This window comes from Notolepis coatsorum, assembly GCF_963971535.1.
Source record: "Notolepis coatsorum genome assembly, chromosome: 16".
Lineage (NCBI taxonomy): Eukaryota > Metazoa > Chordata > Actinopteri > Aulopiformes > Paralepididae > Notolepis > Notolepis coatsorum.
The window spans coordinates 406,346-432,700 of record NC_140180.1 but is presented as its reverse complement, the minus strand read 5'-3'; the positions used below and the strand labels follow the sequence as shown (position 1 = coordinate 432,700).

The 26,355-nt window shown below is 42.1% G+C and overlaps 1 protein-coding gene across 4 annotated transcripts in view; it reads left to right on the top strand.

Moving 5' to 3' along the window:
- The first annotated feature begins 703 nt into the window (after window positions 1-703).
- ubxn1 (UBX domain protein 1) overlaps window positions 704-26,355 on the top strand; it is a 41,370-nt gene continuing 15,718 nt past the window's right edge. Inside the window, exons 1-5 of one of the 4 annotated variants that reach the window (XM_084331728.1) lie at window positions 704-918; window positions 11,363-11,424; window positions 18,101-18,154; window positions 22,169-22,308; window positions 22,944-23,037. In XM_084331728.1, coding sequence (XP_084187854.1) covers window positions 802-918; window positions 11,363-11,424; window positions 18,101-18,154; window positions 22,169-22,308; window positions 22,944-23,037 — 467 coding nt within the window. In that variant the 5' untranslated portion in view covers window positions 704-801. Of the gene's footprint in view, window positions 919-10,782; window positions 10,819-10,913; window positions 10,933-11,362; window positions 11,425-18,100; window positions 18,155-22,168; window positions 22,309-22,940; window positions 23,038-26,355 lie in introns of those variants that run through there. The other 3 variants (XM_084331727.1, XM_084331729.1, XM_084331730.1) reach the window with 3 other exon arrangements.

Genomic DNA, 26,355 nt, shown 5'->3' with positions numbered 1-26,355 from the left:
ATTGCCTATATGAAATATCACAAGCCTGCTTTTGCCAGACTGAATCTTTGTAATATAACTGTGATAAATATACCAGGATTCTTGATTTCTAATTATCTATATAGATGTTTTCTTGGTTTCTTTATAGGGTTGTCAATTCAATCAAAGCCAATCAAGTATCATGCTTTTTCATTCCACTTTGAAACATGTCCTATTGATTAATGATCTTTACTCCTGTCTTACTATCAGAGCCAGTATCTGCTCTTCCTGTCAGCTGTCTCTGCTGGAATTTGCTAACAGTTGGGTGTGACATTTTAGTCCCTTTGTTCTGGGTACTGAGTACATTTGTTAGTTGGGGTTGGTTGACTGTTTTCTGCTGTTATCTGATGCAACTGTCTCTAGTATGGTTCCTTATTTAGCACTGAAAACCACTCTGCTGCTAAAAAGTACACAAGGCTTTTGCATATAGTTTCTATACACAGACCTATTGGTTATGAAATGCAGTTTCCCTCAAGTCAATATACCATAATTACGCTTTTAAATAAAGGTTGAAATTAAAAGATTTAAATAAAATAATAAGTGACCTTTGACCTAATAGAACCTTAGAACTGGTAGGATTCCATTCCAAAGTGACATCATGAAAGCAGGGCTGTATATAAAAGACCAACACAAGTCATTTATTTCAGACTGACGTCTTGTGTTTGCTTCTTTCCCATCAGATCATCCAGTAAGAGAAGGGTGACCCCAAAAGCAGCCCCGCAGAAGACCCAACTCAAGGCACCCACTGAAGAGGCTGCAAACAAGTCAAGTCAAGTCAAGAGCATGGACTCCCCGCGTGTACGGTTGCCTCCACTTCGAATACTTCAAACCCAACTCGAGGCACCCACTGAAGAGGCAGCAAACAGCATGGACTCCGATGCATTTTATTTTTGGCTACAGGTAAGAATGTTGAGTTCAAGTATGGCATGGAAGAATGGAGACGGAGAGGGTGCTGCTCTTCTCGAATATGTGTTCTTTTTATTATCAGAAACACTTTGAGCGATAACAATACTTTACCAGGTAAAGCAGGAAGTAGCAATAACTTGGAAGGATACTTAGAAGAGAACAACAAAAGAGAATAAGGCGGTGAGAGATCCGACTTCTCGACCTAAAGCAAGGATAACTTTAAAGCATGATAACAGGCGAGATATCCGGCCCGTGGACGGCTGTTCCCACGTGACGACAATCAGATAATACAGAGACAGAGAGAGAATTCAAAGATGGCGGCTGGGCCTCCAATCCTGAATAGGGAGAGAAGCCGAGACGTTACAGGCTACCACATCTTAATTTGGTAGGGGTTAACGATAACGATTCAATTCGATTAAGTTTATTCGATTCGATTCGATAAATACATTTTCGAAGGAAAAGCATATAGAAACCAGTAGATTGCGGCAATGCCGCTGTTAAACAAAACAGAAAAAGAAGAAGAATTCGGTACCGTTGGGGGACGCTATGCACCTATACGTTGCATTTGCGACCCAACCATTAAACTCAAGGAAGAAGAGAAAAATATTCCGACAATGCAGCACCTCGCCACAGGGTGGCGCGTTGGTGTGGGCGGGCCCTAGGCGTTAGGTCGTTTGCAGGCTGTTCGGCGGAAATGGGCTAAGACACTGCTCGTCATGCGATTGGGCACACATGTCACATGACCAGAAACGTGCGTGGCGAATCAGAGCGCAAAACGGGAACGCGGAAGGACAAGTTGCTTGTGGAAAGTATAGACGCTTCGGGGACAGCCTTACCAAACATATTATTTATATTATTCAAATGGGCTCAAACATGTTCCGTTGTGATGTCACAGTATCATGTCATAATAGAACATTATAGAACATTTGTGATGTCACATGTCATAATAGAACATTCTAGAACATTTGTCATGTTGCAGTATGATGTCATAATCAAACATTCTAGAACATTTGTGATGTCACAGTATGATGTCATAATCAAACATTCTAGAACATTTGTGATGTCACAGTATGATGTCATAATAGCACATTATAGAACATTTGTGATGTCACAGTATGATGTCATAATCAAACATTCTAGAACATTTGTGATGTCACAGTATGATGTCATAATAGAACATTCTAGAACATTTGTGATGTCACAGTATGTCATAATAGCACATGTTCTATATATATTCAACAATTCTCTCAGATCTCATTGTGCATCTTGAGACACGACTGAACAGATAGACTAAACAACAAACATAGACTGAAACCTGCATTTCTAGACCAAGGTGCCTTGCCGACCGTTTTGCTGTGGAAAGGTGAGTGTCCACAACGGCTAGCTAGCTGTTCTACTTGAATACTGAATGTTAATTCAGGTTGACAGTTGACATCATTTGACAGTTGACAGGGGGCTGGAAAGTTGATTTAATAAAAGATAAATACTAATTTAATCAGATGAATCACTTTATTCAAATTGAGGATTTAGTTTGAGGATATACAAAATATACAAATAAAATATTTTAAAAAGAAATGAGAATAATCTTTTTTTTTTTAAACTTTATTTTTTAGCGTTTATCGCTTTTCTGGTCAAGCATGACCGACAGAAACAGGTTGAAATGGGATGTAGAGCAGGGGAAGACACTGAGAAAATACGGCGGGTCCGGGAATCGAACTCGTGTACCCCAGATCCGTGACGAGCACGGTTGTCCCCGACGCAGAAATAGCGCAGAGGTATGCGGTGAGCTACGGGAGCTCGCCCAAGAGAGAATAATTTTTTTAATTATTATTATACATCCGTTCGAAAAACCCTGACGAAGCTTGAATCACTTTATTCAAATTGAGGATTTAGTTTGAGGATATAAAAAAGAAAAGAAAAAATTTATAAAATTATTTAATTTTAATTAAGGTTCGAACGTCTGTTCGAAGAACCCTGATGAAGTTTGAATCCCAAAAACTGTACATTGGAATACTGACAAGGCCATACTTGGTCTTTACTGTACAACTGGGTTAGGACATTTGTAGGGGCCAGCTTCGAATTGCAGTCTCCCGTAGGTGTTCTTTGAGAGTGTTTTTGAAAGTGGGTAGTGATTCATATTCCTTTACAGCTTTGGGTAGGGCGTTCCACATTGATGTGGCATAATTGCGAAACGTGTTTAGTCCCTTGTTTGAGCCGAATCTGGGTTTTACATGATTTGTGGAGCTCCCTCTGGTGTTGTGATCGTGGTATTCACTGACCTTTGGGAAGTATTTTGACATGTACATGGGTACCTTGGTCGTGTAGTGTATCTTGTAGACCAGGCCCATTGCAAGTTGCTGTACTCTGTCGTCTACTCTAAGCCATCCTAGGTTGGCAAAGTGGGCAGGGGTGAGGTGGGTTCTAGGAGTCAGGTCAAGCAGTAGTCTGACTAGTTTGTTTTGAGATGTTTGTAATTTGGTTTTTAGTGCCTTTGAGGTGCTTTGGTACCATGAGGTGCAAGCATAGTCGTAGTACCCTTGAATGAGTGCTCCTGCCAGAGTCTTCAGGGTATTCTTGTTTACCAGAGAGGAGATCCGATACAAGAATCGAGTTCGTTGGTTGACATTTTTTATTACATTGGATGCCATTTTGTCACAGGAAAGATTAGCCTCTAGGATGGAACCCAGGTAGGTAATTTCATCTTTCCTTGTGACAATATTGTCACCCACTGTAACTGAGAAGCCGTCGGTCTTGCTGAGTTTGTTATTTGAACCGAAGAGAATGGACTCTGTTTTGCCCATGTGTAATGATAGTTTGTTGTCGGCGAGCCATATGCAGATTTTGCCTAGTTCCGAGCTGAGGGTTTTTTCAACCTGTAACTTGTTCTTGTCAGAGACCAGCAAGGCTGAGTCGTCTGCAAACAGGAACAAGTTGCAGTCACAAGCTGACGACATGTCATTTGCATAAATTAGGAACAGTAGCGGTCCTAGTATGCTTCCTTTCTTCACAAACATAGCCACAACACTGGTAAACAAACTACCCTCCCACTCAGGGCTTTATGGGGTAGAACACATAGTAGCTTACTACAAAAACCTAGGGGTCCGCAAGGACGACTTCAAGCTGGAAATGGTAACAACAGATGAGGTACTCAATAAACTGAGCGCCCTCCAACCTAACAAGGCCACTGGCCATGACAACATCCCCTCCAAATTCCTCAGAGACTCAGCAGCCGCCATCACCCCAATCATCACACACATAATAAACCTCTCCATAAAACAGGGACACGTCCCCAAGGACTTCAAAATTGCGAGGGTGACCCCTCTGCACAAAAAGGGCAGCAAATTAGACCCAGGCAACTACCGCCCTGTTTCTATTCTCACCTCCATCTCGAAAGTCATGGAAAAAATAGTCTACGAACAGGTCGAAAAGTACCTAGCGGAAAAAAATCTAATCTACGAATTCCAATCAGGCTTCAGAACATCCCACTCCACTGACACATGCCTTCTCTATTTGAATGACCACATCAAACAAGAGGTGGACGCAGGCAAATACTGCGGCATGGTCATGCTGGACCTACAAAAGGCCTTTGACACGGTCAATCACTCCATTCTGATTGACAAGCTAAAAGCAATTGGTTTTGATAGTCTATCAGTGAGCTGGATGCAATCCTACCTTGAGGGGAGGGAACAGATGGTGGAGGTAAACGGTACCCTATCCCCCCCCCTCACAGTGAGCTGTGGTGTTCCACAAGGAAGCATACTAGGACCGCTACTGTTCCTAATTTATGCAAATGACATGTCGTCAGCTTGTGACTGCAACTTGTTCCTGTTTGCGGACGACTCAGCCCTGCTGGTCTCTGACAAGAACAAGTTACAGGTTGAAAAAACCCTCAGCTCGGAACTAGGCAGAATCTGCATATGGCTCGCTGATAACAAACTATCATTACACATGGGCAAAACAGAGTCCATTCTCTTTGGTTCAAATAACAAACTCAGCAAGACCGACGGCTTCTCAGTTACAGTGGGTGACAATATTGTCACAAGGAAAGATGAAATTACCTACCTGGGTTCCATCCTAGAGGCTAATCTCTCCTGTGACAAAATGGCATCCAATGTAATAAAAAAAGTCAACCAACGAACTCGATTCTTGTACCGGATCTCCTCTCTGGTAAACAAGAATACCCTGAAGACTCTGGCAGGAGCACTCATTCAGGGGTACTACGACTATGCTTGCACCTCATGGTACCAAAGCACCTCAAAGGCGCTAAAAACAAAATTACAAACATCTCAAAACAAACTGGTCAGACTACTGCTTGACCTTACTCCTAGAACCCACCTCACCCCTGCCCACTTTGACAACCTAGGATGGCTTAGAGTAGACGACAGAGTACAGCAACTTGCAATGGGCCTGGTCTACAAGATACACTACACGACCAAGGTACCCATGTACATGTCAAAATACTTCCCAAAGGTCAGTGAATACCACGATCACAACACCAGAGGGAGCTCCACAAATCATGTTAAATCCTAGATTCGGCTCAAATAAGGGACTAAACACGTTTCGCAATTATGCCACATCAATGTGGAACGCCCTACCCAAAGCTGTAAAGGAATGTGGATCACTACCCACTTTCAAAACCTCTCTCAAGGGACACCTACGGGAGACTGCAATTCAACACTGGCCCCTGTAAATATCCTAACCCAACCCCCTCCAATGTACAGTCATTTACCTAGTATGGTTTTGTCAATAGTCCAATGTACAATTTTGTTTGTTTGTACAGTGTCTCCTCCCCCCCCCCTCAATGTACAGTTTTACTTGTTTATACAGTGTGTGCCCCCCCCCCCCCAACCACCTCCAATGTAAATTACCCAGTATGGTTGTCAATATCCCAATGTACCCAACCCCCCCCACCCAACCTCCTCCAATGTACAGTTTCTACGTCAAATGTATATACTCCCTTTTCTTGACTCCTTCTGTATCACAAACAGTACTGTATTTGCAAATCTGGTATGTCATAAATGTATAGATGTAGCAGTACTGACTATCTGTATGTCATGTATGTCATATATGTCCTGATGAATTGAAAATGGGGGACCCTGATGTAAACAAGACGAAAGTCTTTCTCTGGTCTGCATCCCCTTAACAATTGTGTGTATTGAGCTGTACTGTATTGTACCCATTCTGCAATCTGTTAATAAAGTTTTCAATCAATCAATCAAAAAACCACATTTCACTGTGAGGGGGGGGATAGGGTACCGTTTACCTCCACCATCTGTTCTCTCCCCTCCAGGTAGGATTGCAGGCAGCTCACTGATAAACTATCAAAACCAATTGCTTTTAGCTTGTCAATCAGAATGGTGTGATTGACGGGGGTGGTCAGGTGGCGTAGCGGAGATTGCGTTCGTCACCAACCCCGGAGACGAGCTCCCAGCTCCGGGGTTGTCACCAGCTTGGCTGGCCGTTCACACTAATACAATTGGCAGTATTAGAGGGTGGGATAAGCTGGCGGGGTGGGTCCGGGTTGTTGTAAACAGCGACTCCTACAGTTCGGTCGGGGCGCCTGCTCAGCGCGGATAGGATCTAAGGGGGGTAGTGTGATCCTTCCACACGTTACACCCTCTCAGTGAGTCCGCGCTGCCAGGTGAAAAGAAGCGGTTGATTGGCTAGACGTGTGTCAGAGGAAGCACGTGATAGCCTCCACTCTCCCAGACCGACTGTGGGGGTTAAGTGCGCAGCGACCAGGAAGGGGATTGGGAATTGGCATAACGACTAACATTGGGATGGGAGAAAATCGGAGGAAAAAGGAGGGGGAAAAAGATCAAAAAAAAAAATTGTGTGATTGACAGTGTCGAAGGCCTTTTGTAGGTCTAGCATGACCATGCTGCAGTATTTGCCCGCGTCCACCTCTTGCTTGATGTGGTCGTTCAAATAGAGAAGGTGTGTCAGTGGAGTGGGATGTTCTGAAGCCAGATTGGAATTCGTAGATTAGATTTTTTTCCGCAAGGTACTTTTCGACCTGTTCGTATACTATTTTTTCCATGACTTTCGAGATGGATGTAAGGATAGAAACAGGGCGGTAGTTGCCTGGGTCTAATTTGCTGCCCTTTTTGTGCAGGGGTGTTACTCTCGCAATTTTGAAGTCCTTGGGGACGTGTCCCTGTTTTATGGAGAGGTTTATTATGTGTGTGATGACTGGGGTGATGGCGGCTGCTGAGTCTCTGAGGAATTTGGAGGGGATGTTGTCATGGCCAGTGGCCTTGTTAGGTTGGAGGGCGTTCAGTTTTTTGAGTACCTCATCTGTAGTTACCATTTCCAGTTTGAAATCGTCTTTGTGGACGCCTAGGTTCTTGTAGTATGCTACGTACTATGTGTTCTACCCCATACTGCCCTGAGTGGGAGGGTAGTTTGTTTACCAGTGTTGTGGCTATGTTTGTGAAGAAAGTGTTTAAGTAATTGGCTACATCCAGTTTGTCTGTGATGAGCGTGTTGTCCGTCTTTATGTTTATGTTTGAGAACCTGGTTTTGAGTTTTTTACTGCAGCCTAGTTGATTATTGAGTAATTTCCAAAGTTCACATGGTTTATTTTTGTTTTCCTCAGTTTTGTCATTGATGATTTTTTTTTAGCAGTTTTTATCATGGAGTTTACGTCATTTCTTAGTCTGTTTCTTTCTAGTTTGAGTTCAGTCACGTGGGCTTGGAGTTCACTGCTCGTGCTTTTGGTAAGCTTTGACTGACTTTTACGAAACTCAGCATTTTTTGTCTCTGGTTTTCATAGCGGTCAGTATTTCAGTGTGCATCCACGGCTCAGCGCGATTTTTTACCCTGGTGGTTCTTAGGGGGGCCATGTTGTTAAGTATTGTTGAGAATTTGGTTTTGAAGCCAAGCCAGGTTTCTTCAACCAGTGTACCATTGAGCTCATCTGACCAGTCCAGACTCTCCAGTTCAAGGTTAAAGGCCTCGCTAGAGTAGGTTTTGAGGTCTCTAGATGTGACTGTTTTGTGACAGCCAGCCTTTTGCTTTAGCTTTTTGCGGGTACAGAATATCATATAATGATCACTTAACCCTAGGGCTGACCTTCGAAGCTTTTTTTGGCAATCGAAGCTTCGGGGTCGAGCTTCGATTTGAATTCGAAGCTTAAAAAAAAATAAAAAAAAATAAAACATTTTTTTTTTAATTTTTTTTTTAATTTTTTTTAATTTTTTTTTATCTTATGTTGTGGGACTTGTACAGCACTTTCGTAAACGTTGTTGTTTTTAAATGAGCTCTATAAATAAAGTGGGTTGGATTAATTAATTAAGTAGCCCCTTTCGTGACTGACGCATCCAACAAGGTTTCACTCGGCTGTGTGATTTAATTCAAGGTGGATCGCTGTTGTCGTTTGAACAACTTCAGATTTCATGGGAACTACCAATCCCCCAAATCAAGAATGTTTAAGATGAATGAAGTAAGATTTTGATTATTTGAAATATGGCCTGTGTAGACTAAACTATGCACAGAATTATGTCAGTCTACAAGGTCCGGATTCTACATGGTCCGGCAATGTAGACCTTGTAGACTCCACTACAGACCAATTATCAGTGAATGTTCATGCATTTTTAAGAAGGGCAACTTCCACAAAAAAACAAAGAACTCACCAAAACATCTCAGTAGCACCTTATCTAAATGTTATATTTCATATATGGAGATTCATATTTATTTATGTATTGCATGCATTTCTACATTTTATTTCCTATTTTGTTTATTCATCCCAGTATCTTTCTTTCTTATGTGTGGAATTCTACAAGGTGCGCGCACACACACACACACACACACACACACACACACCTACACACACACCTACACACACACACACACACACACACACACACACACACACACACACACACACACACACACACACACACACACACACACACACTTACATTTAGTCATTTAGCTGACGCTTTTATCCAAAGCGACTTACAAGTTCTGTACGACAAGACATCAGGAAGGGCACAACTCTATCAGCTGTGAGTAACAATGTTCATCAAAGTGTTGCGTGTTACAGTGTAGGTTAGTTTATTAGGACAAGTGCATGACAGTAAGGTTAGTCACGGTTAGATTTTTTTTTTTTTTTTATCATTTCAGATAATGGTTGAAGAAGTGAGTCTTTAGTCGACGGCGAAAGATTGGACGGGATTCGGCTGTCCTAACTGGGATGGGTAGTTCACACACACACACACACACACACACACACACACACACACACACACACACACACACACACACACACACACACACACACACACACACACACACACACACACACACACACACACACACACACACACACACACACATCGAAGTAAAAAAAAAAAAAATTGAAAAAAAAATTTTTTGAAAAAGAAATTATTATTATTATTATTATTTTTTTTTAACTTCGATTTTTTTTTTAATGTTCGAAGCTTGTGCCATCGAATCGAACGTTCGAAGCTTCGAAGCATTTAACCCGCATGCTATAACCCCTTTATTGGAGATCTTGGACTTGTCAGAGGTCAGGATGAGGTCAATAGTAGTCTGAGTTGATTCACAATTTCACATACCCTTGTGGGTTGGTTGATTAGCTGGCTGAGGCCGTGCAGATCACAAAGCCTACTGAAGGCCTTGAAGACGGGTGCTGCTTTACGTAGCATGTCCGTGTTCCAGTCCCCAATAAGGATTTTTTCTACGCCCTCCACCCCAGCTAAACATCCATCAAGTGTGTCATAGAAGCCAGTGTGTTCTGGCGGTCTATAGATTGTGCCTATTAGTACTGATTTCGCCCTTTCAAATAAGATTTCAATCCATACAGTTTCAATCTCGTCATGGTTAAGGTCAGTACGGTTGATGAATTTGGTATCTTTGTGAATATACACACAGACGCCACCTCCATACTGGTTTCTATCCCTCCTGACTATCGAATAGTCCTCGATTTCTATCTCTGGATCCTGAATAGATGAGTCTAGTTTTGTTTCTGTGAAACATAATATATTAGCCTTACCGCTCACGCTGCCCCGTTGCTTCCTGATTCTACTGTGCAGGCGTCACCCAACCGACCTGTAGGAGTCGCTGTCCACAACGTCCGATCCCCACCCACCGGCTCTCCCACCCTCTAACACTTGCCAATTGTGTTAGTATGACGACCGGCCAAGCCGGTAGCAACGCCGAGAGCTGGGCTCGATACCAGCATCTCCTGCGTTAGTGGCGAGCGCCTTGCACACTGTGCCACTTAGCCACTGGTGCAAACATACTCTATTATGAATATGAACATAGATTATCATGAGACATCACCAGAAATATGATGTTGATCTGCTGGGATTCCTACGATCTAATCCCCTCGCATTCATTCATTATGAATTGAAAATGGGGGACCCTGATGTAAACAAGACGAAAGTCTTTCTCTGGTCTGCATCCCCTTAACAATTGTGTGTATTGAGCTGTACTGTACTGTACCCATTCTGCAATCTGTTCATAAGGTTTCCAATCAATCAATCAATCAATCAATCAATCAATCAACCAATCAATCAATCAATCAATCAATCACCTCATATTCACCATTAAATCATTGATTGATTGATTGAAAACTTTATTAACAGATTGCAGAATGGGTACAGTACAGTACAGCTCAATACATACAATTGTTAAGGGGTTGCAGACCAGAGAAAGACTTTCGTCTTGTTTACATCAGGGTCCCCCATTTTCAATTCATCAGGACATAATGATCACATGATTACATCCCAGAGTAACGAGGACCTCCTGAACGCACCACAGGATCCAGAGTAACGAGGAGCTCCTGAACGTAGCACAGAAAACGCGCTTGTGTCTTGTCCCCCCCGGGCTCCCGTACCTGCATGTGGAGACGCTGTTGTTAACACTGTGAGTCAGGCTCTTATGGCGTTCAACAATAACAACCATAATAACAGTATTGTGATCCCGTCGTCGTCGTGAGTGTAAAGCAGCCGTTAGACGGACAGCAGGACAGCGGGGGAGGTGTTTGTGCCTCTGTGTCTCTGAGCAGAGAGAGAGAGAGAGGTTGCTGGTTAGCTTCCCTGGACACCACAAAGAAGCTAACTTTAGCTCTCTTCACTTAGCTAGCTTTAGTGAAAGTCAATATAGCCAACAGATAATAATGTGTTAGACTGTCTGTCGATAATATTCTGATGCTGCTTCAGTTATTTAGTCAGAGAGAGTTATCTCTCTGTTTCATTCTGATGGCTAAAGGCTAAAGTCATGATGATGTAGACTGGGTGTTAGCTTCCAGTGGTGAGTGGTGGAGCTAGCTGGATGCACCCACTGCTCATCATCATGTTAGTGGCATAACTTACATGGCTCACTGTTGGAAAGTGTAAAGCAATTGAATTGCATTGAATAATTACGTTTTACAATGTCTTTCACTGTATCTCTCTCTCTTGTGTCTCAGAATATGGCAGACTTGACGACGATGGAGAGCCTGTTAGAGATGGGCTTTGAGAGGAACAGAGCGTGAGTCAAATACACAGTGTGTTCAATCAGAGAGAGAGGGGGGGGGGGAGAGACACACAGAGAGAGAGAGGTGTGTGTGAGAGAGAGGTGTGTGTGAGAGAGGTGTGTGTGAGAGAGAGGTGTGTGTGAGAGAGAGGTGTGTGTGAGAGAGGTGTGTGAGAGAGAGGTGTGTGTGAGAGAGAGGTGTGTGTGAGAGAGGTGTGTGAGAGAGAGGTGTGTGAGAGGTGTGTGTGTGAGAGAGGTGTGTGTGAGAGAGAGGTGTGTGAGAGAGAGGTGTGTGAGAGAGGTGTGTGTGAGAGAGGTGTGTGAGAGAGAGATGTGTGTGTGAGAGGTGTGTGTGTGAGAGAGAGAGGTGTGTGTGTGTGTGTGTGAGAGAGATATGTGTGTGAGAGAGGTGTGTGTGTGAGAGAGATATGTGTGAGAGAGGTGTGTGTGTGAGAGAGATATGTGTGAGAGAGAGAGAGAGATGTATGTGTGAGAGAGGTGTGTGTGTGTGAGAGAGATATGTGTGAGAGAGGTGTGTGTGTGTGAGAGAGATATGTGTGTGAGAGAGGTGTGTGTGTGAGAGAGGTGTGTGTGTGAGAGGTGTGTGTGTGAGAGAGGTGTGTGTGTGAGAGGTGTGTGTGAGAGAGATATGTATGTGTGAGAGAGAGAGAGAGAGAGAGAGATGTATGTGTGAGAGAGGTGTGTGTGAGAGAGATGTGAGAGAGAGAGAATTGTGTGTGAGAGAGAGAGGTGTGTGTGAGAGAGAGAGAGAGATGTGTGTGAGAGAGAGAGAGAGAGATATGTATGTGTGAGAGAGAGAGAGGTGTGTGTGAGAGAGGTGTGTGTGAGAGAGAGAGGTGTGTGTGTGAGAGAGATGTGAGAGAGAGAGGTGTGTGAGAGAGAGAGAGGTGTGTGTGTGAGAGAGATGTGTGAGAGAGAGAGAGAGAGATGTGTGTGAGAGAGAGAGAGAGAGAGGTGTGTGTGTGAGAGAGATGTGTGTGAGAGAGAGAGGTGTGTGTGTGAGAGAGATATGTGTGTGAGAGAGAGAGAGAGAGAGGTGTGTGTGTGTGAGAGAGAGATATGTGTGTGAGAGAGAGGTGTGTGTGAGAGAGAGATGTGTGTGAGAGAGAGAGAGAGAGAGGTGTGTGTGTGTGAGATGTATGTGACACAGTGTAACCCTTTAACCCTCCATCTGCCGCTACTCTCCTAGGTTGTTGCTGTAAGAAAATGTATGCGTTTCCTCAACTTTATTGAATTAAGGTTAAAAAAACAACATATTAATAAACACCTGTTTGAAACTTGAGTTTCTTCAGAGACAATGAGGTTCAGAAGACAGCTGTAACCCAACTGTAGGGGTGGGCGATATGACGATATTAAATAAATATCAGGTACAGTTCATAAACGATACATTTTTTAAACGTATCGCGGACATCGTGATGTTTCTCACAATCCCTCACATCGGTTTATAAGCCGCCGCGGTTGAGATGACTTACTTTGGCGCCGTGCTCTACTCTCCATCTCTTGTCTCTCCCTCTCAAAGAAAAAAAAATGCACACACTCGCCCCAACTTACACACACACACACACACACACACACACACACACACACACACACACACAGGGAGCGAAATTAAAGCCCGCCAAGCGCCATTTGCGGGCAGATTTTACGTTTGGCGGGTGGGACTGAGAGGCTAGCTACTGATAGCTCCCGATATCCACAAATGCTCCAGCAAGTCTAGTAGTGCATAATACCTCCGTTGGATAGGTAGCTACCTAGTACACGTTAGCTCCAGTAGGGTCCAGCTGCAGCGCCGGAGAATCCTTGCTGGAGCTGGAGGCTACTCGAGTATACACACAGACAGTGGAGCTGTTTGCAGATAGCGAGCATTTTGACTTGTTGTGTGGTGGCGATAACGTTAGCTACCGTTACAAAATGACCCAGTCAACTATTCACTTAGTTTAATACATGAGGCATTGTGTAACGTTATCCAGCCGGCTAGCTACGGATAGCTCCCGACATCAACAAATGCTCCAGCAATAGTCCAGTGCATAATACCTCCGTTGGCTAGGTAGCTCACTAGTCACTACGAAATGTCGCAGTAAACTAAATAGTTCACTGAGGCGTTGTCCCAACGCCATCCAGCAGTAGCTACAGAAAGCTCCTGACATCAATGTCCTACAACAACATGCGTATTCGAGTCCCTGGCTTACATCGCTGCTGAATAGGGGCCAGCTGTAGCTCAGGAGAATCCTTTTGCATGCTGAATGTAGCGTTTAGGGACCAGCTGCAACGCCGGAGAATCCTTGCTGGAGCTGGAGGCCACTCGAGTATACACACAGACAGTGGAGCTGTTTGCAGACAGCGAGGTGGCGATGTCTCGCAGATAACACAATCACAAGTATGATTATATAATATATATATTTTATTAAAAAAAAAATTATATAAAATAATAATAATTTTTTTTTTATCAAAAAAAAGTTGGCAGGTAAGAAATATGCTTGGCGGGTAGATTCTTCCCATCTACCCGCCACTGGCCGGTGAGTCAAAAAGTTTATTTCGCTCCCTGCACACACACACACACACACACCCAGAGACGGAGAGGCGGTGCCACAGGTTTGTTTTGAGGAGACAGCCGGGGATACGAGAGTGTGAGAGAAGTGGAGAGAGCTTTGCGAGTTTAAACGTTAGCCCTACATGTTTTATTCAGAAACGTCAATGGAATACGGAGGCGCCGATGTGGATGAACTGGTAGTAGCCTCGCGTTCTAACGGTTAGCATTGCAGCTAGCGTAATTGAGCTAATAAGGCACTGGATTAATACAGTAGCTTGATAGCTAGCGTCGAAATCCTCTGTGTCGCGTTGAAGATGACGTCACGGCGGCGTGTATCGCTTCCGCAACGGAATTCGGTTTCCGGGTTCCTCTGATTGGCCGCGACCCCCACGTGACCCGCCCCCCTATCCACTGCTCTGGCGCTTTAAATCGCGATTTACCCGCTGGCTACAACAACACTCAGTGACTGCATGTAGTCAGAGCCAGAGCTCAGCGATCACTGTGTGTTGTTGTAAATCGCAATTTTTTTAAATTTGTTTGTCATGACAAACCAATTACATAATCCAACATATGTGTAAAGGCACAACATATTCCAGTTAACGGTATATATTTTTTAATGATTTGTTACGGCGTAGTCGTTCTATATGAATTGAAAATGGGGGACCCTGATGTAAACAAGATGAAAGTCTTTCTCTGGTCTGCATCCCCTTAAAGGGGAACTCCAACATTTTGGGAAATTAGCTTATTTAACATCTTCCCTGGAGTTAGACAAGAAGATACATACCTTTTTTGTCTCTGCGTGCATTTTAGCTTTGGGAATAGACGCTCCGTTAGCATAGCTTAGCTTCATCACTGGAAGTGAGGCAGGACAGTAGCCTTACAGTGCCTTACAGTGTATTGCAAGGTCTGACATTGACCGAATTTGATATGCATGACCTTGGTGGGCTCTAGGTCAACTCCTGAAAAGGGGGTCAATGTCAGACCTTGCAATCAAAAGTTAGGGGGCGCACTGAAATTATGGCAAGGGTTATTAGCCCCCTAACTTTTGATTGCAAAGTCTGACATTGACCCCCTTTTCAGGAGTTGACCTAGAGCCCACCAAGGTCATGCATATCAAGTTTGGTCAATGTCAGACCTTGCAATACACTGTAAGGCACTGTAAGGCTACTGTCCTGCCTCACTTCCAGTGATGAAGCTAAGCTATGCTAACGGAGAGTCTATTCCCAAAGCTAAAATGCACGCACAGAGACAAAAAAGGTATGTATCTTCTTGTCTAACTCCAGGGAAGATGTTAAATAAGCTAATTTCCCAAAATGTTGGAGTTCCCCTTTAACAATTGTGTGTATTGAGCCGTACTGTATTGTACCCATTCTGCAATCTGTTAAATAAAGTTTTCATTCATTCATTCATTCAGTCAATACTTCCATGCGTATAAATTGAGGAAGCGAGCGAGTCCGCGGCCGCTCGCTCTGCCGCGCGGCAAAGCGGTGGATAGGGGGGCGGGTCACGTGGGGGTCGCGGCCAATCAGAGGAACCCGGAAACCGAATTCCGTTGCGGAAGCGATACACGCGTCACGGCACCCCAGCTACACTGATGGGGGGGGGGGGGGGGGGTACCGTCTTTATATATATCTATGGGGGGGTACTACCGAGCCGAGTAGGTACTATGCAGACAGTGGAAAAGCGGCATAAGAGAATACTTCATAATGTTTCATGCAATTAAAAAGTAAACATATATATTAGTGCTGTCAGGCGATTACAAAAATGTATCTAATTAATTACAGGATTTGTAATTAATTAATCTAATTAATCACATTTTAATCGCATAACCATTTTATGCCTGATATTCTATATTCTATAATCATATTTCAAATTGGATGTGTCCGGATGGCAGAATTCAGTACTTGTAGGAGCCAAAGCTATTATTTAGGTTATTGTATTATATAATTGTCATAATAGAACATTTTAGAACATTTGTGATGTCACCGTATGATGTCATGGTCGAACATTCTAGAACAGTTGTGGTGATGTCATAGCCGAACATTCTAGAACATCGAACATTCTAGAACATTTGTGGTGATGTCATGACCGAACCTTCTAGAACATTTCTATACAGTATATTCAGCAATTCTCTCAGCCAGGTCAGTGCATCTGTGGACCATCCATTTGGATATCTTTGTTTTACACTGGAGCGGCTGTGGACATAATCTTTCTTTATCAATGAACGAGTAAGTAATTGTAACCAGTAGAGTGGAACGTCTGCCCTCATAGTACTGTATCTACAAAACCTTCTGTTGAATCATCTTCCATTGATTAATTTGCTTAGATTTTTCAGGTATAATACCGGTAATAAACTTTATAATAAACTTTATTTGTATAGCACCTTTCATACAGAAACTGCAGCTCAAAGTGCTTCACAACAGAAAAAAGACAGGCATAAAATGAGCACATATGAGACATAAAATCAGTTTTTCATATTAGGATCTAACATCCCAACAGGCCACCTTGTTTATGGTTTGATTCAGTTTTAAATAGACAATAATAAAAAGATGCCAAAGATGTCCATCATTATCATTTAGTTATGGTCAATGTGTTACTCATTCAGTATATATATACATATATATATATATATATATATATAAATTAAAATAAACACAAACCATTTTATGCCTGATATTCTATATTCTATAATCATATTTCAAATTGCATGTGTCCGGATGGCAGAATTCAGTACTTGGAGCCAAAGCTATATTTAGGTTGTATTATATAATTGTCATAATAGAACATTCTAGAACATTTGTGATGGCACAGTATGATGTCATGGTCGAACATTCTAGAACATTTGTGATGATGTCATAGGACGAACATTCTAGATTCTAGAACATCGAACATTCTAGAACATGTGTGGTGATGTCAGCCGAACATTCTAGAACATCGAACATTCTAGAACATTTGTGGTGATGTCATCGCCGAACATTCTAGAACATTCTAGAACATTTGTGGTGATGTCATAGCCGAACATTCTAGAACATCGAACATTCTAGAATTGTGGTGATGTCATAGCCGAACATTCTAGAACATCGAACATTCTAGAACATTTGTGGTGATGTCATGACCGAACCTTCTAGAACATTTCTATACATTATATTCAGCAATTCTCTCAGCCAGGTCAGTGTCAGGTCTGGTCAATTTGAGCATGGTGTTATTCACAGTCAAATATAATTTTTTTTTTATTGATATTCTCATTTGGTTCATTACAATTTACTCAAGCCTAGTAACAGACACCGTATTTCTGACACTGGGAATACATTCCATGAGATCCATAGATGGCCCTAGAATCAGATACCAAGAACATGCAAATGGACCATATAAAAAATGCAGGGACTATTTTAATCGTCATGTTGGCGTGACTATGCTTCAAAGGGTTAAATCAGGGGCCCCCCAGTGGCGAACCACATAGCGCGCTCAGCCGCGGCACGGCCGACCCGGGTTCGATTCCCGGACCAGTCGTTATTTGCCGAATGTCTTCCCCCCACTCTGTCTCCCGTTCCTCCTCTGTCTCTACTGGACTGCCCAGTAGAAATAAAGCGATAAAACGCCAAAAAATCTATCTTTAAAAAGGGTTAAATCAAGCATTTTTAAGGGCTTTAGAGGAAATGTCAAAATATCGTGATGTACATCGTGTATCGTAACATAGCCAAAACATATCGTGATATCATTTAGAGGCCATATCGCCCAGCCCTAAACCCAAGGCTATATATTCATATCTGTCTGAATATACCTGCATATTCCTTCTATATTTATACACCTGCATATATATATAACTGTATGATAGCATGTACAATAATGCTGTATACTGTATATATAGCTATCTACATCTGTCTGTACATACCTGCATATAATCCTTTTACATATATATATATATCTGTTACCTACTTTTACTAGTTACGCTGCTGGCCAGTATGACTTACTATCATACTGTCTTTATATACCTGTATCACTGTACATATATTATATATCTGACGCCCAGTAGTACTCATTTATATATTTTTTATATTTTTTGTACTGTGCTTGTGCTGTATGTGATGACAATACATTTGAATCTAATCTAATGTGTTTGTTTTGTCCGTATGTTGACAGAGAGAAAGCGGTGGCCAGCACAGGGAACCAGGGGATAGAACGAGCCATGGACTGGTGAGTCTGTGTAGACCCATCTTATAGAACGAGCTGTACCAGTTAAACATGATGCTAACAGCAGTAGTTATACCACCAGTTAAACATGATGCTAACAGCAGTAGTTATACCAGTTAAACATGATGCTAACAGCAGTAGTTATACCAGCAGTTAAACATGATGCTAACAGCAGTAGTTATACCAGCAGTTAAACATGATGCTAACAGCAGTAGTTATACCACCAGTTAAACATGATGCTAACAGCAGTAGTTATACCACCAGTTAAACATGATGCTAACAGCAGTAGTTATACCACCAGTTAAACATGATGCTAACAGCAGTAGTTATACCACCAGTTAAACATGATGCTAACAGCAGTAGTTATACCAGCAGTTAAACATGATGCTAACAGCAGTAGTTATACCACCAGTTAAACATGATGCTAACAGCAGTAGTTATCCCAGCAGTTAAACATGATGCTAACAGCAGTAGTTATACCACCAGTTAAACATGATGCTAACAGCAGTAGTTATACCACCAGTTAAACATGATGCTAACAGCAGTAGTTATACCACCAGTTAAACATGATGCTAACAGCAGTAGTTATACCACCAGTTAAACATGATGCTAACAGCAGTAGTTATACCAGCAGTTAAACATGATGCTAACAGCAGTAGTTATACCACCAGTTAAACATGATGCTAACAGCAGTAGTTATACCACCAGTTAAACATGATGCTAACAGCAGTAGTTATCCCAGCAGTTAAACATGATGCTAACAGCAGTAGTTATACCACCAGTTAAACATGATGCTAACAGCAGTAGTTATACCACCAGTTAAACATGATGCTAACAGCAGTAGTTATACCACCAGTTAAACATGATGCTAACAGCAGTAGTTATACCACCAGTTAAACATGATGCTAACAGCAGTAGTTATACCAGCAGTTAAACATGATGCTAACAGCAGTAGTTATACCACCAGTTAAACATGATGCTAACAGCAGTAGTTATACCACCAGTTAAACATGATGCTAACAGCAGTAGTTATACCACCAGTTACACATGATGCTAACAGCAGTAGTTATACCACCAGTTAAACATGATGCTAACAGCAGTAGTTATACCAGCAGTTAAACATGATGCTAACAGCAGTAGTTATACCACCAGTTAAACATGATGCTAACAGCAGTAGTTATACCACCAGTTAAACATGATGCTAACAGCAGTAGTTATACCACCAGTTACACATGATGCTAACAGCAGTAGTTATACCACCAGTTAAACATGATGCTAACAGCAGTAGTTATACCAGCAGTTAAACATGATGCTAACAGCAGTAGTTATACCACCAGTTAAACATGATGCTAACAGCAGTAGTTATACCAGCAGTTAAACATGATGCTAACAGCAGTAGTTATACCACCAGTTAAACATGATGCTAACAGCAGTAGTTATACCAGCAGTTAAACATGATGCTAACAGCAGTAGTTATACCAGCAGTTAAACATGATGCTAACAGCAGTAGTTATACCACCAGTTAAACATGATGCTAACAGCAGTAGTTATACCACCAGTTAAACATGATGCTAACAGCAGTAGTTATACCACCAGTTAAACATGATGCTAACAGCAGTAGTTATACCACCAGTTAAACATGATGCTAACAGCAGTAGTTATACCACCAGTTAAACATGATGCTAACAGCAGTAGTTATACCACCAGTTAAACATGATGCTAACAGCAGTAGTTATACCACCAGTTAAACATGATGCTAACAGCAGTAGTTATACCAGCAGTTAAACATGATGCTAACAGCAGTAGTTATACCAGCAGTTAAACATGATGCTAACAGCAGTAGTTATACCACCAGTTAAACATGATGCTAACAGCAGTAGTTATACCACCAGTTACACATGATCCTAACAGCAGTAGTTATACCACCAGTTAAACATGATGCTAACAGCAGTAGTTATACCAGCAGTTAAACATGATGCTAACAGCAGTAGTTATACCACCAGTTAAACATGATGCTAACAGCAGTAGTTATACCACCAGTTAAACATGATGCTAACAGCAGTAGTTATACCACCAGTTACACATGATGCTAACAGCAGTAGTTATACCACCAGTTAAACATGATGCTAACAGCAGTAGTTATACCAGCAGTTAAACATGATGCTAACAGCAGTAGTTATACCACCAGTTAAACATGATGCTAACAGCAGTAGTTATACCAGCAGTTAAACATGATGCTAACAGCAGTAGTTATACCACCAGTTAAACATGATGCTAACAGCAGTAGTTATACCAGCAGTTAAACATGATGCTAACAGCAGTAGTTATACCAGCAGTTAAACATGATGCTAACAGCAGTAGTTATACCACCAGTTAAACATGATGCTAACAGCAGTAGTTATACCACCAGTTAAACATGATGCTAACAGCAGTAGTTATACCACCAGTTAAACATGATGCTAACAGCAGTAGTTATACCACCAGTTAAACATGATGCTAACAGCAGTAGTTATACCACCAGTTAAACATGATGCTAACAGCAGTAGTTATACCACCAGTTAAACATGATGTTAACAGCAGTAGTTATACCACCAGTTAAACATGATGCTAACAGCAGTAGTTATACCACCAGTTAAACATGATGCTAACAGCAGTAGTTATACCACCAGTTAAACATGATGCTAACAGCAGTAGTTATACCACCAGTTAAACATGATGCTAACAGCAGTAGTTATACCAGCAGTTAAACATGATGCTAACAGCAGTAGTTATACCAGCAGTTAAACATGATGCTAACAGCAGTAGTTATACCACCAGTTAAACATGATGCTAACAGCAGTAGTTATACCAGCAGTTAAACATGATGCTAACAGCAGTAGTTATACCAGCAGTTAAACATGATGTTAACAGCAGTAGTTATACCAGCAGTTAAACATGATGCTAACAGCAGTAGTTATACCACCAGTTAAACATGATGCTAACAGCAGTAGTTATACCAGCAGTTAAACATGATGCTAACAGCAGTAGTTATACCACCAGTTAAACATGATGCTAACAGCAGTAGTTATACCACCAGTTAAACATGATGCTAACAGCAGTAGTTATACCAGCAGTTACACATGATGCTAACAGCAGTAGTTATACCAGCAGTTAAACATGATGCTAACAGCAGTAGTTATACCACCAGTTAAACATGATGCTAACAGCAGTAGTTATACCAGCAGTTACACATGATGCTAACAGCAGTAGTTATACCACCAGTTAAACATGATGCTAACAGCAGTAGTTATACCAGCAGTTAAACATGATGCTAACAGCAGTAGTTATACCACCAGTTAAACATGATGCTAACAGCAGTAGTTATACCACCAGTTAAACATGATGCTAACAGCAGTAGTTATACCAGCAGTTAAACATGATGCTAACAGCAGTAGTTATACCAGCAGTTAAACATGATGTTAACAGCAGTAGTTATACCAGCAGTTAAACATGATGCTAACAGCAGTAGTTATACCAGCAGTTACACATGATGCTAACAGCAGTAGTTATACCAGCAGTTAAACATGATGCTAACAGCAGTAGTTATACCAGTTAAACATGATGCTAACAGCAGTAGTTATACCAGCAGTTACACATGATGCTAACAGCAGTAGTTATACCACCAGTTACACATGATGCTAACAGCAGTAGTTATACCAGCAGTTAAACATGATGCTAACAGCAGTAGTTATACCAGTTAAACATGATGCTAACAGCAGTAGTTATACCAGCAGTTAAACATGATGCTAACAGCAGTAGTTATACCACCAGTTAAACATGATGCTAACAGCAGTAGTTATACCAGTTACACATGATGCTAACAGCAGTAGTTATACCAGCAGTTACACATGATGCTAACAGCAGTAGTTATACCAGCAGTTAAACATGATGCTAACAGCAGTAGTTATACCAGCAGTTAAACATGATGCTAACAGCAGTAGTTACCCCTGAGTTGCTTCTACACGCCCCCCTCCTCAGGTTAGTGGAGCATGAAGGTGACCCTGACATCGACCAGCCCTACGTGCCTCCTGTCGGGAACGTCGTCGGGGGCGGAGCCAGCCAGCCTGGCACAGCAGAGCTTGGCACGGCACAGCCCACAGTAGCAGACCCAGCTGAAGGTAGACGACGGGGTCCTTGACGTGCTTAAAACCAATTAGTTACACTTTAGATTAAAACAAATTTATTTCTTCATTCAGAACTATTTTTTTTATCACGGATGAACAAAACATTCAATGCGAACGGTTGATTTGAATTTCAAGGACTTTTTAAGCACATTGTTAAAAAAATGGGCTGTTTTCAAGGAATTCCAGGCCTTAACTTTTTTTGTCAAAAATGAAGCACTTTAACACTTTGAGTGCCCGCCACGACATATGTCATTATGTGTCTAGTGTATTCGAGAATATTCCAATAAATGCAGTTTATGACGGAATCTTTCTATTTTCCTGAAATGTTCGAGAAAACGATCGCTTTTCGAAATGCTATAAAAAAGATATGAACCGATTATTAAAAAAAAAAAAAAAAAAAAAAAAAAAAAAAAACGCTTCGACAATGTTGACTGCAAACAAGTCATTGATAAGCGACGGGCAGATTAGACAGATAGCCATAATTTAAAACATAGATTATGTCACACTCTCACACACTCTCTCTCTCTCTCTCTCTCTCACTCTCTCTCTCTCTCTCTCTCACACACCCTCACACACACACACACACACACACACACACGCACACACACACACGTTGTTGCTCCCAGCAGGAACGCCGGCTGGAGAGGAAGAGGAGGACATGATCCAGGATGACGGTGGCAAGCGACCAATGACTGAGGAGGAGAAGAGGGAACAAGTGAAGAGGTCAGAGGTCACCACGTGCTGCTCAGAGTTCATCCAGTGATGTTGCTGTTTGACCCTTTTTTTTAAAAAGCTCTATTACTGGAACCCTGACGACGTAAGATATTCCTTTATTGATCCCCTCGGGGAAATCCTGGCGTCATAGCGGCGTGGGGGAGGGGAGGTATGGGCAGGGTAATAGTAGAAAGGTTATTATTATTATTATTATTATTATTATTATTATTATTATTATTATTATTATTATTATTATTATTATTTATATAGGCAATAAATGGTAAAAATTTATATAAAAATGAGAGAAATAAACGGTGTAGACAATATAACTAGGTTTATAAAAATAAACAGTATACCCACAAGGTGCCCTAACTGTAGGGCTGTACCCACGAGGTGCCCTAACTGTAGGGCTGTACCCACGAGGTGCCCTAACTGTAGGGCTGTACCCACAAGGTGCCCTAACTGTAGGGCTGTACCCACAAGGTGCCCTAACTGTAGGGCTGTACCCACAAGGTGCCCTAACTGTAGGGCTGTACCCACAAGGTGCCCTAACTGTAGGGCTGTACCCACAAGGTGCCCTAACTGTAGGGCTGTACCCACAAGGTGCCCTAACTGTAGGGCTGTACCCACAAGGTGCCCTAACTGTTGTACCGAATGTCATTTTTCTTTACGTTCAAAGTTTTCGAATGAAGCTTCGAATGTCTTGTCATATTTTATGACATAATCATAATCTGTTCAAATAAAGTTTAAACTGAAACTGAATGTTAAACTGAAACTAGGGATGTTCGATATTGGCTTTTTTACCACTATATCCGATATACCGATATTGTCCAACTCTTAATTTCCGATACCGATATCGATATATGCAGGGTTTCCCCCCCCAAAGAAACAATCATTTCAGGTAATTATTAACATTACATAATCTCTTGTCGTGGAATTAACACAACATTATTCATACTTTTGACAATAAATTAAATAAGAATTTGTTCTTACTTGCTTGCCTGGGTAAATAAGGGTTAAATAAATGTAAACAAAAAATATATAATATCGGTGGGCCGATAATATCGGACATCCCTAAATGAAAGTGAACTTGGTGTCTCCAGACTAGAGGAGGAGCTGATGATGGTGAATGTGTGTCTCCAGACTAGAGGAGGAGGAGCTGATGATGGTGAATGTGTGTCTCCAGACTAGAGGAGGAGCTGATGATGATGGTGAATGTGTGTCTCCAGACTAGAGGAGGAGCTGATGATGGTGAATGTGTGTCTCCAGACTAGAGGAGGAGCTGATGATGGTGAATGTGTGTCTCCAGACTAGAGGAGGAGCTGATGATGGTGAATGTGTGTCTCCAGACTAGAGGAGGAGCTGATGATGGTGAATGTGTGTCTCCAGACTAGAGGAGGAGCTGATGATGGTGAATGTGTGTCTCCAGACTAGAGGAGGAGCTGATGATGGTGAATGTGTGTCTCCAGACTAGAGGAGGAGCTGATGATGGTGAATGTGTGTCTCCAGACTAGAGGAGGAGCTGATGATGGTGAATGTGTGTCTTAGGGGTGGACGGTATAAACGGTATACAGTATAAACGGTATGAATTTGCTCTACGGTATGGATTTTGACTATACCGTATAACCGGTAGTGCAGCTCTAAAATAGCAATGACGTCATGTAACCACAGCGCGACTATTTCACTCGCATTTGCCCCTAAAAATAGATAGAATTAGTCATAGATAATAGATATGTGCGAACTAGAAAAAGTTATTTAGGAGGCTTCGCGCAGTGGGCGTGCCAGCCCCTCCCGCACGCATGTAAACACGGGTCTACTAGTAGTCTAGTGGGACGGGACGTCTCCCTGAGCTAACGTTAGCTTAGCTACCGTTACAAAATGACCCAGTCAACTATTCACTTTTAGTTTAATACATGATGAGGCATTGTCTAACCGAACGGTATCTAGTCGGCCAGCTACCGATAGCTCCTGACATCAACAAACGCTCCATCAAGTCTAGTAGAGTAGACGTGTATGATAGCTCCGTTAGCCGTTAGCTCACGTTAACGCAAATTAGTTCACCGTTCAAAACGAAATGTCCCATTGAACTAAATAATTCACTGAGGCGTTGTATTAACGTTATATATCCGGCTAGCAGTAGCTACAGATAGCTCCTGATATCAATGTCTTATAACACTGATTCGATGCGTATTCGAGCTGAGGGCTTGCTAACGTTATAGTACCAATACAATAGGGTCCAGGTGCAGCGCCGGAGAATCCTGGCCGTAGCTCTGCTCGAGGCTACTAGAGTATAGGTCCAGGTGCAGCTCTGGAGAATCCTGGCCGTAGCTGGAGGCTACTAGAGTACACACAGACAGTGGAGCTTGTTGCGTGGTGGCGATGTCTCGCAGATAATACAAGTACAAGTCTAATTATATAATATATATATTTTATTAAAAAAAAAAAAAAATTATATAAAATAAATTTTTTTTTTATCAAAAACGATGATACCGTGATATATACCGTTACCGTCTATGCTTCAAATTATACCGTGATATAAATTTTAGACCATACCGTCCACCCCTAATGTGTCTCCAGACTAGAGGAGGAGCTGATGATGGTGAACTTGGTGTCTCCAGACTAGAGGAGCTGATGATGGTGAATGTGTGTCTCCAGACTAGAGGAGCTGATGATGGTGAATGTGTGTCTCCAGACTAGAGGAGGAGCTGATGATGATGGTGGATGTGTGTCTCCAGACTAGAGGAGCTGATGATGGTGAATGTGTGTCTCCAGACTAGAGGAGGAGCTGATGATGATGGTGGATGTGTGTCTCCAGCAGGGTTCGAAATTAACGGGGGCTCGGGGCAAAATGCCCTTGAAAATGGACAAAATGCCCCCGAATATCAGTTAAGGGGGGCAGAAAATGCCCCCGACAGTTTACTAATTATATATATAATTATATATATGATCTACAGTGCGAGCATTTCCCTTGTATTTGGCCCTAATAATATGTGTGTGCGCGCCACCCGGAAAAATCATTTACTCGAGACGAGTGACGATTACAAAACAGCTCCGCTGTTATAATAGTCCCACATTACACAAGGCGCATAAACGTCCAATCACAGTAGCGCCCGAAAACAAAGTCACGTTACCGGCTTAGGCAAGTTATACATTCAGAATCAGACAACGCAAAAAAATCAGCCAGCCATGAAGCCCATTCATTTTTATTTTGAGCAAAAGAGAGACGAGGAGAAAGAGAGGAATCCGGCTGACATGGCTTTTGAAGTGATATTCGCACGTGTTTTTGCGGGTCCAGTCCCCACGGTATGTTGACAGAATTCGCAAAAC